General features: G+C 44.9%; 1 protein-coding gene across 2 annotated transcripts in view; it reads right to left on the reverse strand.

Annotated features, from left to right (window-relative positions):
* Positions 1-554: 554 nt before the first annotated feature.
* LOC119407162 (ubiquitin carboxyl-terminal hydrolase 19) overlaps positions 555-17,805 on the reverse strand; it is a 51,652-nt gene continuing 34,401 nt past the window's right edge. For both annotated transcript variants that reach the window (XM_037674028.2, XM_037674027.2), the window contains exons 19-25: positions 15,552-15,666; positions 13,230-13,341; positions 13,051-13,151; positions 12,842-12,884; positions 10,670-10,898; positions 9,582-9,748; positions 555-6,583 (exon numbers count right to left, since the gene is read on the reverse strand). In XM_037674028.2, the coding sequence (XP_037529956.1) occupies positions 6,273-6,583; positions 9,582-9,748; positions 10,670-10,898; positions 12,842-12,884; positions 13,051-13,151; positions 13,230-13,341; positions 15,552-15,666 (1,078 nt within the window). In that variant the 3' untranslated portion in view covers positions 555-6,272. The remainder of the gene's footprint in view (positions 6,584-9,581; positions 9,749-10,669; positions 10,899-12,841; positions 12,885-13,050; positions 13,152-13,229; positions 13,342-15,551; positions 15,667-17,805) is intronic.

Genomic DNA, 17,805 nt, shown 5'->3' on the forward strand with positions numbered 1-17,805 from the left:
TTTTTTTCCAGATGTTTGCTACCTAAAGTCGACCCTCGCATTACAATTGACACCAAAACTACTCTTTTTTTCTCCCTGGACGCAATGAAAAGTCACCCCTCGCGTTACAATCGTAGTCGCGTTACAATCGAGTAAATATGGTATGTTTGTATGTGTGCGTGTATATATACACATGCAAAATTAAAATATTTCAAGGGGGGGGGTCAGAATAATATAATCGAACATAAACAATCAATGCATGTCTCCAACAGAGAAAATAAGTGCATGCTCAGGGCTGAAAGGTTGTATACTATGTCCAAACTGGAAATAATAAGTGCTTCACTTAAATGCACTGGCATAACCAGGGGGTAGTGTTCAACCCCTCCCCCCGAAATTTTTCAATTTTGCATATGTATATGTACACACATATACAAACGCACGCACCAGCACACATAAAAGGTGGTTGATTCCCCCCCCCCGCCCCCCGAAATATATTTCTGGCTACGTTCTTGCTTACATGAGTCTACACAGTAAACAGTTTTGTTTCAGCAAATGCTTCACTGCACACAATCCAGTCCAATGTTCGCACACCGCATTTTATTGACAAAACAACAGGTTTCACCACGGGGGTAAAAATATATACAGCTTTGGTACAAGGCAGGCCTGCGCACTCAATGACGCTCACAGCTCGAATGCTAGTCCACGCTAACAAGGCAAAGAAGCAACACTGTTGTTGTAAAAAGACAACACTGTTGTCCAAAAATGAACATAGGAAAAACAGAGAGAAAACAATACATCGATGGCGAAGCCATCACACAAAGGTGAAATGGAAGTACAACTCACTATTGGCAACAAACAAGTGCATTACTACCAAAGCATTTTCACTAGGGTAGGTTAGGTGGCAAGCAGCGAAAAAAATCAATATCCCAACATTAGAGTGTTTTAGTCTGTCCGGTATTCCGCTACTAGTATACGCAAAAGGCTCTGCGTATACTGGAATGCCGAGTTTGAACTGCACATGCTCGCCCGAAAAACATGGCTGCACTGTCGAAAGCAGTTGCCGTCCACCTCGAATCCATCAAGTGGTCATCGTGCACTCTGCAGCTCATTAGCTCCAAACTGATGATTTTATTTGCTTTAGATTCATGTCCTTAAGCTTCGAAAGCAAAGTATTTGTGTCGATTAGGCACTGTTTTCGAGAGCCATACTCAAATAATCAATGCTGTAGGCTTAGAGAGTGGTGATAGGTGTTTCCGGAATCTCGGAGGACATAGATTGTGTTCATTATCCTCCACAGTTGGCGCCACTTGACATGGCGGCAGCTATGGCACAAGCTATCCGGTATTAAGCTACGCCTTTGCAATACCGGACAGACTAAAAAATGATATTACAGCCTAGGGAAGCATGTGCATGTCGTATGGGCACTTCCAATCGCAACAGAGCTCCAATTATGATCGAGGTTGATTGTGATTGGCTCCGTTTCGCATTTTGCACAAATCAGCCGATAAACGCCGATCCCAGCCGGCCTCAACTGCGATTGAAATTGCTTCATGCGACACCTTATTAAATATTAAACAGAGCTGAAATCAATAAAAAAAATGTGATGCCTGATGCCTCTGCTACTACTGAAACGTTGCTTAATGCTCGCTTTTCAGAATGGCTTCACTAGCCTTGCTGTGTTGTTGCTCAATTAGCGTTTTGAGAGGATGGTGCATTTGCGTACCTGAAGAATGCATGCGATTGTGATCAAAGCCAGAAAAAACTTGTTGGCACAAATACACATGCACGCAAACTCTTCATTCCTCATTCCAATGTGGCCGCTAAAAAATAATCTCTAAAGCCTTTTAAATCCTGTGTACTTTCAGGCTTTCAAGGCTTCTTCGTTTGATTGACACCCCATTGAAAGTAACTACGTGACAGTATTCTGCACATCAGCAATAATAAACCCTTAAACAGCGTGGTGGCATTTGTAATTTGTTTCGCAAAGCTTAAAAGGCATTTTCGTCAGAGAAGCCCAGGAGAACACTGAGAAGAAATAAACTTTCGAATACATCACTACGAAAACTGCCACAGCAAGAACAGAGCTTGTAGCCTCATTACATGTCTTCTTTTAGGCCTGAATACTAGATAAAGTTAATACAACAAATGCTGTTGCATGCAACAAATTACCATATTCAGTGAAGTAAAACTAAAACCGGTGGATGCCTTTTATGTGCGAAGGCGCAAATACTTATAATAAATATGATCGCTTATTAAAGGTATTTTTGTGCCAAAAATGCCTCCCGTATAGAGAGGTCTGTTTGCTATAACTGCCAGCTTTTACGTGTGGTTTGCAGAACACCTCAACTTAACAACACCACCAAAAACTAAGGCATGTCAAACACTGCAACCAGCCTGCTGCAAGTTATCAAAGAAATCGGGCGTGCACTCAAACACAAATTTAAACTAAACACATTTCATCGGAAAAGACTTTGCATAAGATGCATTGCCTAGCTGTAAAACAAACATAGCGAAACTCGTATGACAAGTCAAGACTTTAGAAGTCTAATGTCAGTAACCTTCCTGCCTGTTGTACACTAGAGGTCGAGAACGAGGCAGTGTTTTATGTCATTTCATTTCAGTGATTACAAGCACTTAGGACATAAAATTGTAGAAGAGAATGCATTTAGAGGGCCTTGTCAATACAACGCTTTGGCATATTAAGCGCAGCATGACAGCTTACGATTTCTCGTCTCAAAGACTGCTAGAACTAGCATAACTAAGCCTCAACAAAGATAACTATCAGAGAAACATGCGTGGGCAACCAAGAGTCTTAGAATTTATATCTTAAAGGAGCACTGACACAAAAATATTGCATCTTGTTTTTTTCTGTTGCAATAAGTAGCTAACGACCCACTTACCACTGCCGGAAAGATCGTTTGCTCAAGCGAGCGACAGTTAATTATTTGAAGACGGTTTTATAGCGCTTAGTCGCAGTTTCGGTTTCGGAGAGTGCCGAGTGAGGCGGGAACCAGAGTGGGTTTCGTGTAAACATAGCTGGCCACATGAGTTCTCGCCTTCAAAATTTTGTGTCAGTACTCCCTTAACCATTAACACTTCTGCTCTAGAACAGAATAAATATAAAATTCACACACGACTGAAAAGCATGCCTCAATAAATCGATACCATTCACAATGCACATTGGCAGCAATATCTAAGACAGAGTACAACGAGTTGGCTTTGAATTCATCTGGCAACACAAGCCTTCATTGCAAACTGAGAAGCATGCCTGAAGAAATCGGTATCACTCAACACACATGGCCAATAATCGCCTGTGCGTTTTATAAACAATGCAACTCCCATCACAAGTGGCCAAGCAGCCATTCTCTAAAACTGAAACCCTGTTCGCCACCCCCACCATATGGTTTCAGTGTGCCTGAGGGCTTTCAACACAGCAAGGTATGAATTCAGCGTCAATCCCTTTATGTGCAATAAGCGTGTACGCGCCGACTACAAATTTTGATTTGCACATAATACTTGGCTAATGCTCTTGAACGAGAGAACCCGTGAAATGAAACGTAATAAAATTCGCCCATGATTACCACACTCCATAATGCGAAATTTGAGCACAGCTCCCTATGTTTTCAATACGTGATATCTTTGCGGGTGCAGACAATCTGCCTCGCGCGGCACATTGCAAATAGAGTGAAGTTCGGCATGACTGCCTTACTAATTTAGAAATCACGAGCGCCGGCGCATGGGCACGATTCACAGCAGCCGTCACCAACAGAGCTCCAAGACGTCGCACTACTCTGGCGCCGTCTAGTAGTCTCGCGCGGCACTCTGCTGTCCTTGTCATCTTTTCACCATCCTCTCCACGCTCATAATCTCGTGCAAAAATCTGATTTCGTCCTAACCCGTTCACCATCATTTCCGCGCTCATCTTTTGCTGCGTTTGTTCTCCCGGTTACGATGGACGAGGCACACCAACGCTCAACGCAGGTACGGGCACCTAAAATCTGAGCTTTAAAACACTAGGGTGCTGAAATTTTAGGCCTGAACAGGAATGCTCATAGCATAACAAAAAGAACCACCAATAGCTTTGTTACTGTGTACAGTCAAAACATCATTATAAAAAAGTCTCATCTGAGATGAAAAGCATTGTAATATCCAAAAATCTGTTATAACGTATATATTTGTAACACTGTATGAAATACTTCTATTTATCAGTATTTGTTACATGATGATTTGACTGTATGCACCAGAAGGAATAATGAAAGAAAAAAATGATGCAGTTTGCAATTAATAAACAATCAGATCCATGAGAGCTTCATTATTTTTGTACTATATGTAATCGTAACACCAGATGTGTTCAGACGAGAATACAGTGCCAGTGCTATCAATATACTGTTTAGTGTTTTGTTTACGCGGTTTAACGTCCCAAAAAGACTCGTGCTGTGAAAATCACCGTAGTGGAGGGCTTTGGGTAATTTTCAACCACCAGGGTGTTTTAAACGTACGCTGAAGTTGCACAGTACACGGGCCTCTAGCATTTTGCCTCCGTCGAAAAGCGACCAACATTGCCGGGAGCTATCATATATACTGATTTCAGAGAATATGTCAATCTGGGAGATGCTCCTCTGCTCTAAAAAAAACAAAAAAAAGGGTGCATAAAAATAAACTTGCACGAAGGGGAGCATTTACACGCTATTAAAGATGATGTCACTACAACAGCGATACTACCGAGTGTTTAGAGAAAAATACACAGAGCTGGCAGACAAAGTAGTACCAAGTATTTTTCTGGCTAAGGAAGACTCATTTCCCTCATCAATACTGAAACAAGTAAACCAAACACTGACTCTTAAAAAAAAGAGATACTAAACATGCATTATCACTTCATTACTACTCTTCTTAGCGCAAAAGATAATTAGACGATATCGAGATTGATTTTTTTTTCTTTGCTGTGATGCAAAGCTATCTTTTGTAAGCTGCTAACCCAAGCCTTTCAATGAGCAATGCCAGATATCATCAGACCAAATGAGTATACATTTTTTAATGAGTTTCTTGATGGCACTCATTATAGCAAGCCATGACCACTACTTCAATCCTTACATAAAATGATAAATTAATAGATGCCTCAGGTGCATAACAGCAAGAGCTGCTTTTGTGCGAAATGAAGGGTTGCTTGTGGTACAGCGATAATTTTTTTTGAAAAATTTCTGAGCTGAAAAACTGTATCAATGCAGTGGCTTTTGTTAAATCTGCGACTGTTTTCTGCATTCAAGGACGAACGGCACAGCACTGTTACGTCAGCCACGAAAAAGATGTGGTATTTCCGAACTGTGCGTTTTTTTTAAATCTCAGAAGCCGTACGATCAGGCGAGATCACTCAGAAGCACGACGTCATCTGCGATTATTTGCGCTTAATTAATATAAATAAATTAACGAGAGCCTGACCTGTTCTGGTTTACCCAGACTTTTGTGGAAAGCGATGAGACAGTTGCATAAATGGAGGAAGTGCATGCATGCAGCGCGTCACCTAATTAGAAATGCTTAGCAAGAAAAATAAAAGGCAGCAATTTGAACAGCCTATAGTAGGAAGAATATTTAAAATTCTACAAGCAGTCTTTCCCGCAGTTGTGGCATCATGCTGCCTTGAGTTTGGGGTGCAGGAAAAAAAGGATTCTTGCTTGCATTGATTTTATCGACAAAGTCACAGGCAAGATTTAGCACTCTCCCGCATTCCTGATGTGGTTTGACCAGTATCCTTGTTTCTTGTATTTTGTCAAATTGTTGGCAAAAATTTAGACGTCGACTTGGCAAGTATGAGGACATTTTGCGTACCTCATCACTGAATTTCACGAGACAACAACGATTTTCCGACACAAATTAAGGTCAAATATCATATTTACTGCGACATATGGGCACTGTGCTACACTGCCAACATGATTGTGCCAGCAACATCCTCAAACCTCTTTCACGAGGCAACGATCCTTCATCTTCATGACACCATGTTCTGCTCGGGAAAGCTGGCGAGGAGAATTCCAAATATACCCCCCAATTCACAGATTTTGATGCCTCAGAGTGCCGGTTGTGGACAGTTGTAGACAACTTCCACCGTGCCGAGCTTACGGCACTGCCGAGGCTTGCCACGGCCTTTTGTACGTTTCCAGCAGCAAAAAATAGGCACGTAGAGAGAGGGCAGCTGCTTGGGGAAAAAAACATAAATAAAACCAGGCCATGCAAAGAAGAAAAAGTAACAATTTCAAAACCACCCAGAGCGCGGCGGTCACTAAAGTTCCGAGCCGCGTCCGTCAGTCGGGACTGTTCATGTCGTCGTCATCGTCGTCCATCGTCGAGTCGTCGGACGACTCGCAGACACGCCTGTTGTTGTTGCTGTCGTTGAGGCAGGCCAACTCCTGACCCAGCAAGTTCTCCTGGTCCTTAACGAGCTTTTGCGACTGGACGGGCACGAGCCGTGAGGCAGAGGGCAAGGGGCGGGGCATCTTGGTGGGCAGGTCAAATGGGACGCCCCGGCGCCGGTAGAACAGCATGTACGCTGATGCCGTCACCACGCGAGGATCCGACACGTCGACGACACGGCTGTCGTCGAATAGCCTCCAGCCTGTGAAAAAGATGAGGAGAAGAGTGGTGTCTTCGCGAGCGAACTCGTTTGTGAGCACAATTCTCTTTCCCCGAAACCGGACGAAATGTTAGTGACGTTGTAGAAACGAGCCCAAATTCATAAACTCTTAGAAAAATCCGGGATAATAATAGTGATAATATCTGTGGTTTTAAAAGCCAAAACAACAATACGATTATGAGGCATGTCGTAGTGGAGGGCTCTGGTAATTTCAAGTACAGTCGACGTCCAACTTCCCGGACCCTCAAGGGACCGCGAAAACGACCGGAAAATCGGGCAGTCCGGAAAAACGAATGCACGTGAAAACGCACCCTTTTGGTAGGTATTTTTCGCTGACGGAGAGGGTCACGGCCGAAGTACAAGATTCCCATTGCAATTCAGCCAATGCATCGTTTAGGTGGCTCTGAAAAGAGCCGTTTAAAAAAAAAAGATACGACGTGGCCGGCGCTACCTCATAGGTCAGCACTTGGGTGCAAAGAAGTTGCTTATTTTCTTTTGCACAGCGTTCCGCTTGCCCGCGATCATGTCTGCGTCAATTTCAGGCAACGTCATGTTGCCACTGTACACCGATGACAGTGTCATCAGTGCTTGCGTCAACTCCGAGCTCGTTGGCTGTGTAGGAGCTGGCTCTTCGTTCTCGGTGTCGGAGTCGTCGGAATCCTCCGTAACTTGACGAATGCTTTCGTCATCGGTCAACTCCGCACATAGCTCGAGGTCTTTGTCAGCGTCGGCGAAGCCCTCAAAGGTTATCCGAAAGTTATCCAAAGGTTATCCGAAAAGCGCAGCACGAAACAGCTAGGAACTCGGTGGATGCTGAAGGTCGGGAAACGTGATCACTGAAGATAGCGCGCAGCAGCAAACGATGAACCGCAGACACGACCGCAGAGCTGGCAAAACAACACGTGAACGAACACAGTGAGGTTTGGCTTGGCTAAGCTACGGCTGGCAACGGACTGACACATGCGGTTTCGAGGTTACGGCAGCCACGGCGCGGTGCGGCTGGCCACACCTGCGATGCGAGTATGGCGGGTTCGAGGATATGAAAACAACCAAAATGGCGTCGTCGGTGGTGACTTTGGGTCGGCGGTTAGCAGCAAAAAGTCCGGGAAATCGGATGGCGAAGGCTATAAGCGTCCGGAATTTCGGACTTTTTAATACATTGACTCTATGGGGAACTTGACGGTGCCACAGACGAGTCCGGAGAATCAGGCATGTCCGGAATTTCGGGCGTCTGGGAAATCGGACGTCAACTGTATCTGTTGTTCTTCCATACACCGACATCGCACAGTACACGGGCCTCTAGCATTTCCCTCCATCAAAATGCAACTGGCACTGCTGGGATCGAACCCACGACCTTCCAGACAGCAGCCAAGCACCGTAAACATTGACTGTGTACCGGTGTATAGTGTCAACATGTTGCACGAGTCCCCTGGGTGCCGTGACCAAAACAGGTTCGCAAGTGTGGTCAAACGCTGATACAACGAGCACCGATAGAAAGAAATGTTTCATATAGCCAAATAAATGAAATTGCCTCACTGCTAATACAGTGTAAAAAAATACTGAACACTATGAACCTACGACAAATATGGGTTCAATTGTATTGATTACTGGAAGATATTCAGGCTCCCTCAGATGTTTAGCTATATCTTTCCTAAAGTTTAATGTGCTTGGACAATCATTTAAAGTAAAAAATAAAGACAAGACAAGCCAAAACGACATTACTTCTATGAGGTGCAACCTATATCAGAGCCGATAGATCTGAAGGTTGCTTTGCCCCAAGAACGACAAAAAAGTGCACACTGGACACAGACAAAAAGAAAAAGACATACAACATCACCCTTGGGTGATGTTGTATGTGCACTTGTTATGCCTGTGTCTACTTCATGTCTTTTTAATGTGCATTTTATGAAATAGTGCCACAGGTACTCGTTATTTTTTTTCAACCTAACAGAGTTTCACAGACAAACTGTTTCATGCGTTATACACTATAACCTCATTATAACAAAGTCGCATTTGACACGAAAATAACTTCGTTACATCCGAAAATTCGTTATAAACGTGCATTCGTAACACTGTATTTATGACAAGAGTATCTTTCATTTACTTCGCTATAACCAATAATTCGTTATATCCATGTTTGTTATATAGAGGTTTGAGTATGGCTAGGCACAAGTGGCGCGTGAACGTATCGGAACATTCTCAAATGTTGTCGACAATCTTAATCAGATTGCTTGCTCAACGCAAAAAGCCGTGCACACGAACATTCTAGTGCTTATGTGTGCACCAGAGAGTAACCAGGAATGTGCGGTGGTGCACGTGTAAAAGCTGACATGGTTTACTCGCACAGCGGATCTGCGACTAACGATGACTGCGCTCGCCACTGTGTGATACCATGTTCTACAGATAGCAAAACTTCCGCTTCGCTGTCACATGTGGGAGAGTCATGTGACCTAAGCAGAAACGTCAGGTATGTTGTCATTGGTAGAGCGGCACATCACTGTTAACTCTAGTTCTGACAGTACAGTGATACCGGCCGAATAGAACCACGAAGCGGCACGGCGTAAGTTACTGGTCCTCCAGTGACACGGGCCAACCACTGACACTGGCAAAATAGCGATACTTATGCAACGCCAGGCAGAACCTTTCCCTTTGATTCAAATTCTAGTGATGGTATGACATCATGCATGATGTTTCTGCTCAAGTCATGTGACTCTCCCATACGTGACAGTGACTGGGAATTCTGATACTGCGCTCTTTAGAATACGGAAATGCGTAGCTACAATTTAATCACATGATATGATAGTTCTTTGATTTGCTGAGCACAAGCTTGCCCAACGAAGAGTTCCAATTTTTACCAGTTGGACTGCTGCGTTGTTCACCATCACTCCCACCTGACAATACGAATGTGCCTAGGCTGTCACTCAAATGAATGCTAGTTTTTCTAAACGTACCACAACGAAGAATGGAACGCTACTCTCACCGATCTCGCTCAGGCGTGTGTCGATGGGGTCGATGCAGCGCGCGAATGCGGTGTAGTGGCCGCCCAGCATGCCGCCGTGGTGGTTGGTGACGGCAAAAAGGTCGTATATGGGAGGGTGTCCGTCGCTGTTCCCAGGGCCGCAGTAGTAAGGGCTCATGTCAAGGCCACTGACAAGACAGAAAAAGAAAAAAAGAAAAGAAGAAGAGGCGAGGTTAGCGGTGCGAGAAAACACGAAACACTTCACGCCACTCAAATGTCTGAATGTGCTGGCTTCTGAATAATTCTGAGACAGGTAATACTCTAAATGGTTATAATGACGTAACAATGACGTTACAATTATTTAAAATGACGTCGCACTACTACGTAACAATAACTGTTATAACATATAGTTTTATGAATTTTCTGTTACGTTTCGAGCTGCATGTCTGGTATTTGTAATGCTCATGGTAGTATTATATAGTAGTGTCCGAGTTATATTTCTAGTTTTTTCTTCTTTTCGTTGTCTGTAGTGCTCACACTAGTATAGTTTGACTACCCCATGATACTGAATGTGCTGTATGCACATGCATGTATAATTTGTCTCCTTGCTGATTGCGCCTTGTACAGAGGGCCCGAATCTTCATCAAGTAACAATTACCACTTTTCATTCTGGCCATCCTCCATTCTTGTGAAAATAAAAATTTATGAAAGTTTACGAAAAAAACTAGTTATCGATAGAGCTATCGATGGTTCCTTTTACCATCGATAGTTCGATAATGACTGAACTATCAATGACCCCCTCAGAGAGCAATGTACTTCATTTCAACTGATTAGGAACTATGTAAGACCTTGTAAATGCCACCAATATCTATGATGTCACCGTATTTAGTGTGGGGATTTCAAGATGATGTCACCACCAGTATCTTCTTTCTGAGCATTTTCTTGCTTACCAAGCGTCTTCTCGCGGCAAGTGTGGTGATTTTGGAATTGTGGAAGACTAATTTACTCGTAACAGAAAAATCATTTTTCTCATTAGTGCCCCTTTAAAGCTGTTTTTCATATTATTTTGTGCCCACCGTCGACACCGGGTCTCGAACAGGCGCACTCACTAGACGGGGAAGTCGACCATCTTGTCGATCTTGTCGCGGAAGATGGAGCGGGTGAAGGAGAAGCGCTTGAGCTGGATGACGAGCACGACGGGCAGCCGCCACAGCGAGAACTCCTTGGTGGCCTGGCGGTGCTCGCGGCAGCCCGGGCAGTACCAGGCCTCCTGCGGGTCCAACACCTCGGGCTCCGTGAACAGCCGCAGGCACTGGTCCAGCGTGATGCCGTCCTCCTCTGCAAGGATGCGAACACGGCAGCAGGCGTCACTCGTCATCCATCATCATCATCATCTTGACTACGCCCACTGCAGGGCAAAGGCCTCTCCCACGTTATCTCATCATCCATGACGAGTGCTTAAAAGTCTCCCTTTGTCCAAGGGAGGGCCCAACAAGTCTCGAGGGGGAGGGGAGGTGGGGTGCAGCCCACATGAACTGTATGTGCAGTCGTCAGCAAGCTTAACTCTAACGCTCTGCAGCGTGTCCTGAAACGGTTTGATTGACGCCTGCACCACATAGCTTTGGGTTCTGTTGTCGAAATGTTACCAATTCATGCCGACATACTATCCAAGCATACCGAGGTATTATCTCGGCAACAGCACTCAGCGGTTCGCAGCTGGCATCAGTCAAACCAGTCCAGGCCAAGCTGCGGAGCGTTCGAGTTAAGCTTGCTGACAACTGTACATACATGTACACGTATGTATGTATGCACATACGTACATACATTCACGTACAAACACACATACATACATACAAGAGAGGGCCGGGCTATTTTTTAGGGGTGTGCGAATATTCGAAATTTCGAATATTTTTCGAATAGTGTTTGCTATTCGATTCGATTCGCACTGAAATTTTACTATTCGAACTATTCAAACCTACCAAAAACAAATGCAGTCAACGTCCGGTTGAAAGCGACCCCTTCAGATTTTCAATATGCTTCACCTCATTACATTCTCGTATTGCGGCAAAGCTGCCTTTCAAGCTCCGTTACGGTCGAACTTAGCGAAGAGACAAAGTCCAATTGGAAATGGTCCCTAGATTTTCAATATGCTTCACCTCATCACACCCCCGTATTGCGGCAAAGCTGCCTTTCAAGCTCTGTTACGGTCGAACTTAGGCAAGAGACAGTCAACGTCTGATTGAAAGTGGTCCCTAGATTTTTAATATGCTTCACCTCCTCACACCCCCGTATTGCGGCAAAGCTGCCTTTCAAGGTCCGTTACGGTCGAACTTGGCCAAGAGACAGTCAACGTCCGTTTGGAAGTGGTCCCTAAATTTTCAATATGCTTCACCTCACCACACCCCCGTATTGAGGCAAAGCTGCCTTTCAAGCTCCGCTACGGTCGCAAATGTATTAACTAAAGAAAACGCTGGTTCCAATATGGAGATGAAAGATGTGGCACAGTTGGGGGCTCATTTAATGCTGTTTTGGACCTGAAATTTGGGCAGGAAGTCCGAAAAATCGGACGCCGAAGCTTTTTAGCATCCAAAATTTCAAATGTTCTTATATATCGACGTCTCCGAGGCAGATTTGGAACTCCAGACTTGGGAGCACACCCTTGTCCACCACATCAGTTGGCCTTCCACAGCAGTTGAAAGAGGAGGAGAGGCTGAGGAAACGGCATCTCTGCCTATCACGTGTAAAGTGTTGTCGGCAGCACTTTGGTTGCACCAAATCATGTACATAAATACAATTCGGCCTCTACATTGCCTCACTCTTGATAAGAAAGACAACTATGAAATATGACCCCACCAGCGCTTCATCAACCTAGCGAAAAGAAACACGTTCATGTTGCTATCTCACAAGAATTACTTAGGGATTCTCTGCAACTTTTTCTGTAATTTCACTTCGAATTATTCGAAAAATGTTTGAGAAATATTCGAAAATTATTCGAAATTATTCGATTCGATTTGCACTCAATCTTTATTATTCGAATTCGCTTCGCACCCAAAATTTTGCTATTCGCACAGCTCTACTATTTTGCTATCCAGTTACCATGCTATCCCTGCATTCTGCAATTCATGCAGAATTTTGTTCATGAATTTTGTTATATAGCTATAGCTAGCACTCATAACACTAACATGCAACTGAGACTCGCACTAACAGAACACAGGTTCCCTTGTCTTAAATTAAATTAAAACAACAAGAGAGATAACGTAGGAAAAAGAATGCAAGCTCACCATAAATCGACATGTTGCGGTCGTCGTCGGACATTGCATACTCCTGCAAAAAGGCAAAGGCTAGAATGAACACTGTAAAATCTAAAGGACATCACTTGCTGATGCATTCTACAACTGACAAGAATGACAGACTTGCAATAGAAGCAGGATGGAAGTGACATCATCCACAGATGGTTTTTGAGCCCCAGGTCTCCCAGTTGATCGCTTACCACTTCTTTGGACTCGACGAGCACGTAGTTCCCTTGACGCTGGTCGTTCTTCCAGTCCATCGCCAAACGAATCACTCCACTGAAGTCCAGAGGCTCATTCCCTAATCGGACAACAGGAAAAAAGAAAAAGCGTACACACATTCAGTCAGACCACTCACTCGCTTCCTTGCGATGCTCACCTTCATCTTCGAGGATGAAGTCCGTCTTACAGTCCGTGTTCTCAGAGCTCACGCTGGTGACGGTGAACATGGCTCCACTGCTGTCTCCGGCACCCTGGCTCACAGAGTCGGCCTGGGTGGTTCAAGTTAACGGCTACTCACAGAACAGCTCTGGTAACACAACTAATCTATCTCTGCGCATTTGCAAATGCCAAAATACCCCCCAAGATCCCTCCAAGTATCAAACAGAAAAGAGCTAGTACAGTAGAACCTCGATGATACGATCGAATTTCAGGATGATACAAATTTTTCTGCGGTCCCAGCAGAGACCCGTTACCCTACAATGTGGTGGAGTGCAGTTCTTGTGAACCAATTTTCATCCTGCAACGTTTCATACGAATGTACGCTGCCGGCACGGCTGCGGAAGTAACTGAAATCACACGCAGGTGTGAGGAACTGTGCCATGTTTGGTTTCACCACAGTACACTGGTGTAATGCGGGAATGCGTACCAAGATTGGGAAGGGGCAATGAGCTGATACGGGGCAGAGCGCATTTTCTCTCTTAATTACACGTATGTGCACATGGCGTTTCATTGTGAACGAGTAAGATCACTGACATCTAAATACTCACAGTCGTTCAGAGCAGTCTATGACGTTGCTGCGCCCCTGAGGAACGATAAATGACAATGCGAGCCAGTTTTCTTTTGTTGCACAGTAGGCATACATTAGCATACTAATTTGGCACGCTGGTTTTACGTCTTTCGGTGATACGAATTTTGGCTCATACGAAAATTTTGCGTTACCCCGCGAGATTCGAATAATTCAGATTCTACTTAGCTTCTTATCGCAAGTCACAAGTAAACTACAGTAAAAGCTAAAAAACTCGGATTTCATGAGACTGAAAAAAAAAGTGTCCGAAATAACAGGATGTCGAATTATCGAGAGCATCAAGAAAACGAAGGCCTACAGCATCAACAAACTTTCATTGACCGCACAAATCCACAAATCGTGTGCTTGTTTCGCATAAAACCAGTGCTCAAGCAGCAGCCTTCAACTCACCACTTGCTTCACAACACAGCTGCCATGCACAACCCACGCCTACATCCAAGGCGCGCTTTTTACCATTATTTTTTTGCCGCCACAACAAAGACCAAGTAACAAGACAGAGTTTGTAGCTAAAGTCGGCGACTGCGAAATTGCGATGCTATAAAACTAGCCATGCAAAGCCTGCAACACTAGATCCAAAAGGCAGCGTGCAAGCATAACCCACAAATCTCGTCGTGACATTCGGTGCATGCGCAATCAGGGCTTGGGCTATTTATGCACAAAACTATTAGTGTATAATGTGCTGCAGACCATCGCTGGCTCTCCGCAAATTTTCACCAAAACTCAAAGGTGTTCACCGGGTTTTCCATTTAAAGGGAGCCAAGTTTCAAACCCCTCTCCACCTGCAATTGATAGAGTCTGAAAGAAAATAAGCTTTGCAACAGATGCAAAAATTAAAATGAAGGGATCACGTGCTACTGACAATAGCCTGCCTTTGGACCCCGGCGTACCGTGGGTGAAGGTGTGAAGTAAACAGTTCTTGGAATGCAACGCCACTGATCATCGGCTGCCATTACTGTGAAGAACCTGCGTGGCCATAACCCTACACTTTTAAAGGGACACTAAAGAGCAAAACAATTTTTCTCATATTAATAAAGTACTCTTTCACGATACCAAAAACACTATGCTTGCAGCGAGAAGACGCTTAGTAAGCGAGAAAACGCACTAAAACAAAATGTGGGTGGCGACGCCACCTTGAAGTTTTCGCACCACTTGCCGTGACGTCACACGTTTTGATGGCGCCTACTAGGGACTACGTAGTTCCTAATCGGTAAAAATGAAGTACATTGTCCTTTGAGGGGGCCATAGACTTAAAATACCAAGTTTGGGGTAACTTTGTTGAGTCGATGGCACCAAAATACGATAAATACACTTTGAAATTCGTGACGTCACGCGGGGAGTCTTCGGTGCAAAATTTAAAAATGAAACCTTGAACTTGATTTTCTCCTCTATTAATAAACCTACGATGGCAAAATTAACGACATTAGAGTTCTCAGAGCACAATTTATCGATATAAACCGATTCACTGTTTCTCTTTAGTGTCCCTTTAACAAAGATAGGACAGGCCTGACTAAGTAAAGGTATGGGGCAAATTGGCACCCCCCTTAGATGAGTAGGTGGGGGGGAGGGGGGCACCACACCTGCTCCTCCTGTGCACACACCTGTGCTAATATATTCACGTCCCTAACAACACGTTTTTGGATGTACAAAGGACAGAAAATTAAGGCGAGCACTCACATGAATCTCAACCTCCTGGTTAACGTCAGCCACCTCGTTGGCACAGGCAGCCGTGGCTGCTTCCAGCGTGCGCTTGGTGGACTCTACAGGTGGTTGGAAGACATTTACAGAATGCCTGAACAAAAAAAAGGAGAGAAAAAAGTAGAAGTGATCAACACAGGCCACACAGAGCAGCAGAAATGCACTAGGCAAGGACAATACGCATGGTATGACACATGACCGAGAAACTTTAATTCAGGTGTCCTTGCCTTATCGGGAAATTGGGGGTGGCACCTTTGGTAGGGTGAATGGGTTATTTACAAACCTTTTGCGACACGGCGTATACAGAGTCATCCATATGTAAGGTTAACACCTCATTAGCATTCAAGACCTTATAGAAGCTGATGTTTAATACATTATTTAGAAAATTATTGTTGTCTTTATCGGCAACATGATTAGACACCATATAACGGACATTTCCCTCGTGAAGTAGAATAAACGTTCTAGTTTTACAGGCCTGAATACTAATAAGGTGGTCATTTTAGATGTGGTCAACCTGGTACATTTGTACACGCAACTTTTTGCCGTTTCTGTGCACTAGCGGCAACCAAGAGACAACGAATACCGAGCTAATGGTAAAGTAAACATTCTTGTTATCTAAAGTTCTTGTATATTACTTCGGGGTGATATATCGTGCTACACATAATCACTTCGGTGAACGCAGTACCGTGTTTAATGAGAAGCTCGACGTGAGACATTTTGGCAGGAATTTTGAAATATTTTTTAATATTTTTTGGGAATGCTTGCCGTCAGTAGTTAACTACTGAATGTAATTAGAGTGGTTAATGAAATTCTTTTTACGAAGACATGTGGCATGACTAAATTCTACAGTAATTAGATAATTATGTTGCAATTGCAATTAACTGCTCTAAGATAAGCTATGGTTTATTCAAACATTTCCACTCGCTTCAAATTGAGCCTCCAGAACTTTGGCATCAAATTGCACTCATTTCCCACATTTATAGACGGCCGATCATAATGTGTGTCGCAAAAGCTAATACAGTAAAACCTCGTTATAACGAAGTTGAAGGGGGAGTCGTAATTACTTCGTTATAACCATTAGTTCGTTATAGCCAATATCCATTTCTACCGACAATTAGCACGCAAGAGAGGATGTACTGACCACCACATACCACAGCAGCCCGCCACGCAAACGAAAAACGGCCGTCGCACGGAGAAAAACTAGCAAAAGCAAAAAAAAAAAGAAAGAACAGCAAAGAACTGCTACTTTATTCACGCAAAACTCGGCACACCAGCTGGCGGCTCACTTAGCAGAAAAATAGTCCTTAATAGACTTCTGCCGTGTCTTCCTCAGACGGATGATGGCTTTTTCGGCCGCTGCCGCTATGTCGAGTCCGTCCTCGCCGTCATCGTGAGCGCCGAAGAAGCGGTGCAGCAGGTCTGCCGCATCCAGCGCTTGCGCGGACGTCGGAACATCGGGTTCGCCAACTCCGGGCTGTCGTCGACACATTCACTGTCGTCATTCACCACCCCTGTCACCGCGCGCACAATTTCAGCCTCTGTCAGCTCTTCGGTTGTCACCGCGTCAGCATCGGCACTGACGTACGTGCAGAAGGTGTCGCAGTCGGGCACAACTCCGGCGTCAAGGAGAGCGTCCCACGACGCCAGGTCTTGGTCACCCACGGCACCCTCATTGGCGGCAGCGCCGATATCTTCGCTGTCACTGCCGCTGTTGACGCCAAATGAGGCATGCCGGAAGCAGTTGGCGATCGTGCTTGCTGTTACAGACATCCAAGCAGCCTGTAGCATCTCGATCGCCATGTAGAGGTCGATTGTAGTCTCGCGCTTCATGCTCACATTGAGTAGAATTCGGTCGATTACACGCTTGCAGTACCGTGCTCAACGCTACGCCGAAATCTTGGGCAACTTTTTTCTTCTTGACGCCGGACTCAGCGGCTTTCTGCTCGACATAGCCGCCTTCTGCTCGATTGTAATCGTTTTGCGCTTTCGTTTGCCGTTGTCGTCATCCATCTCCTGTCTAGCGGCGGGAACCGAGAGAGACGCTGTTCTGATGCACACGCAGCGAACAACAAGCAACAAGGCCCGCGCCCGCGGTCACCGCGTCGCCGTCCACGCGGTCCATGGTCCACGCGCGCAACAGGAGAGCGGGCGGGTCCACGAGTTTCGCGGGAGAGGGGAGGTCGGGTGACGTGCGCGGGTGGGTCCACGAGTTTCAGTGGAAGGGGAGGCAGGC

The sequence above is a fragment of the Rhipicephalus sanguineus genome, chromosome 10 (assembly GCF_013339695.2).
Source record: "Rhipicephalus sanguineus isolate Rsan-2018 chromosome 10, BIME_Rsan_1.4, whole genome shotgun sequence".
NCBI classification, from domain to species: Eukaryota; Metazoa; Arthropoda; class Arachnida; order Ixodida; family Ixodidae; genus Rhipicephalus; species Rhipicephalus sanguineus.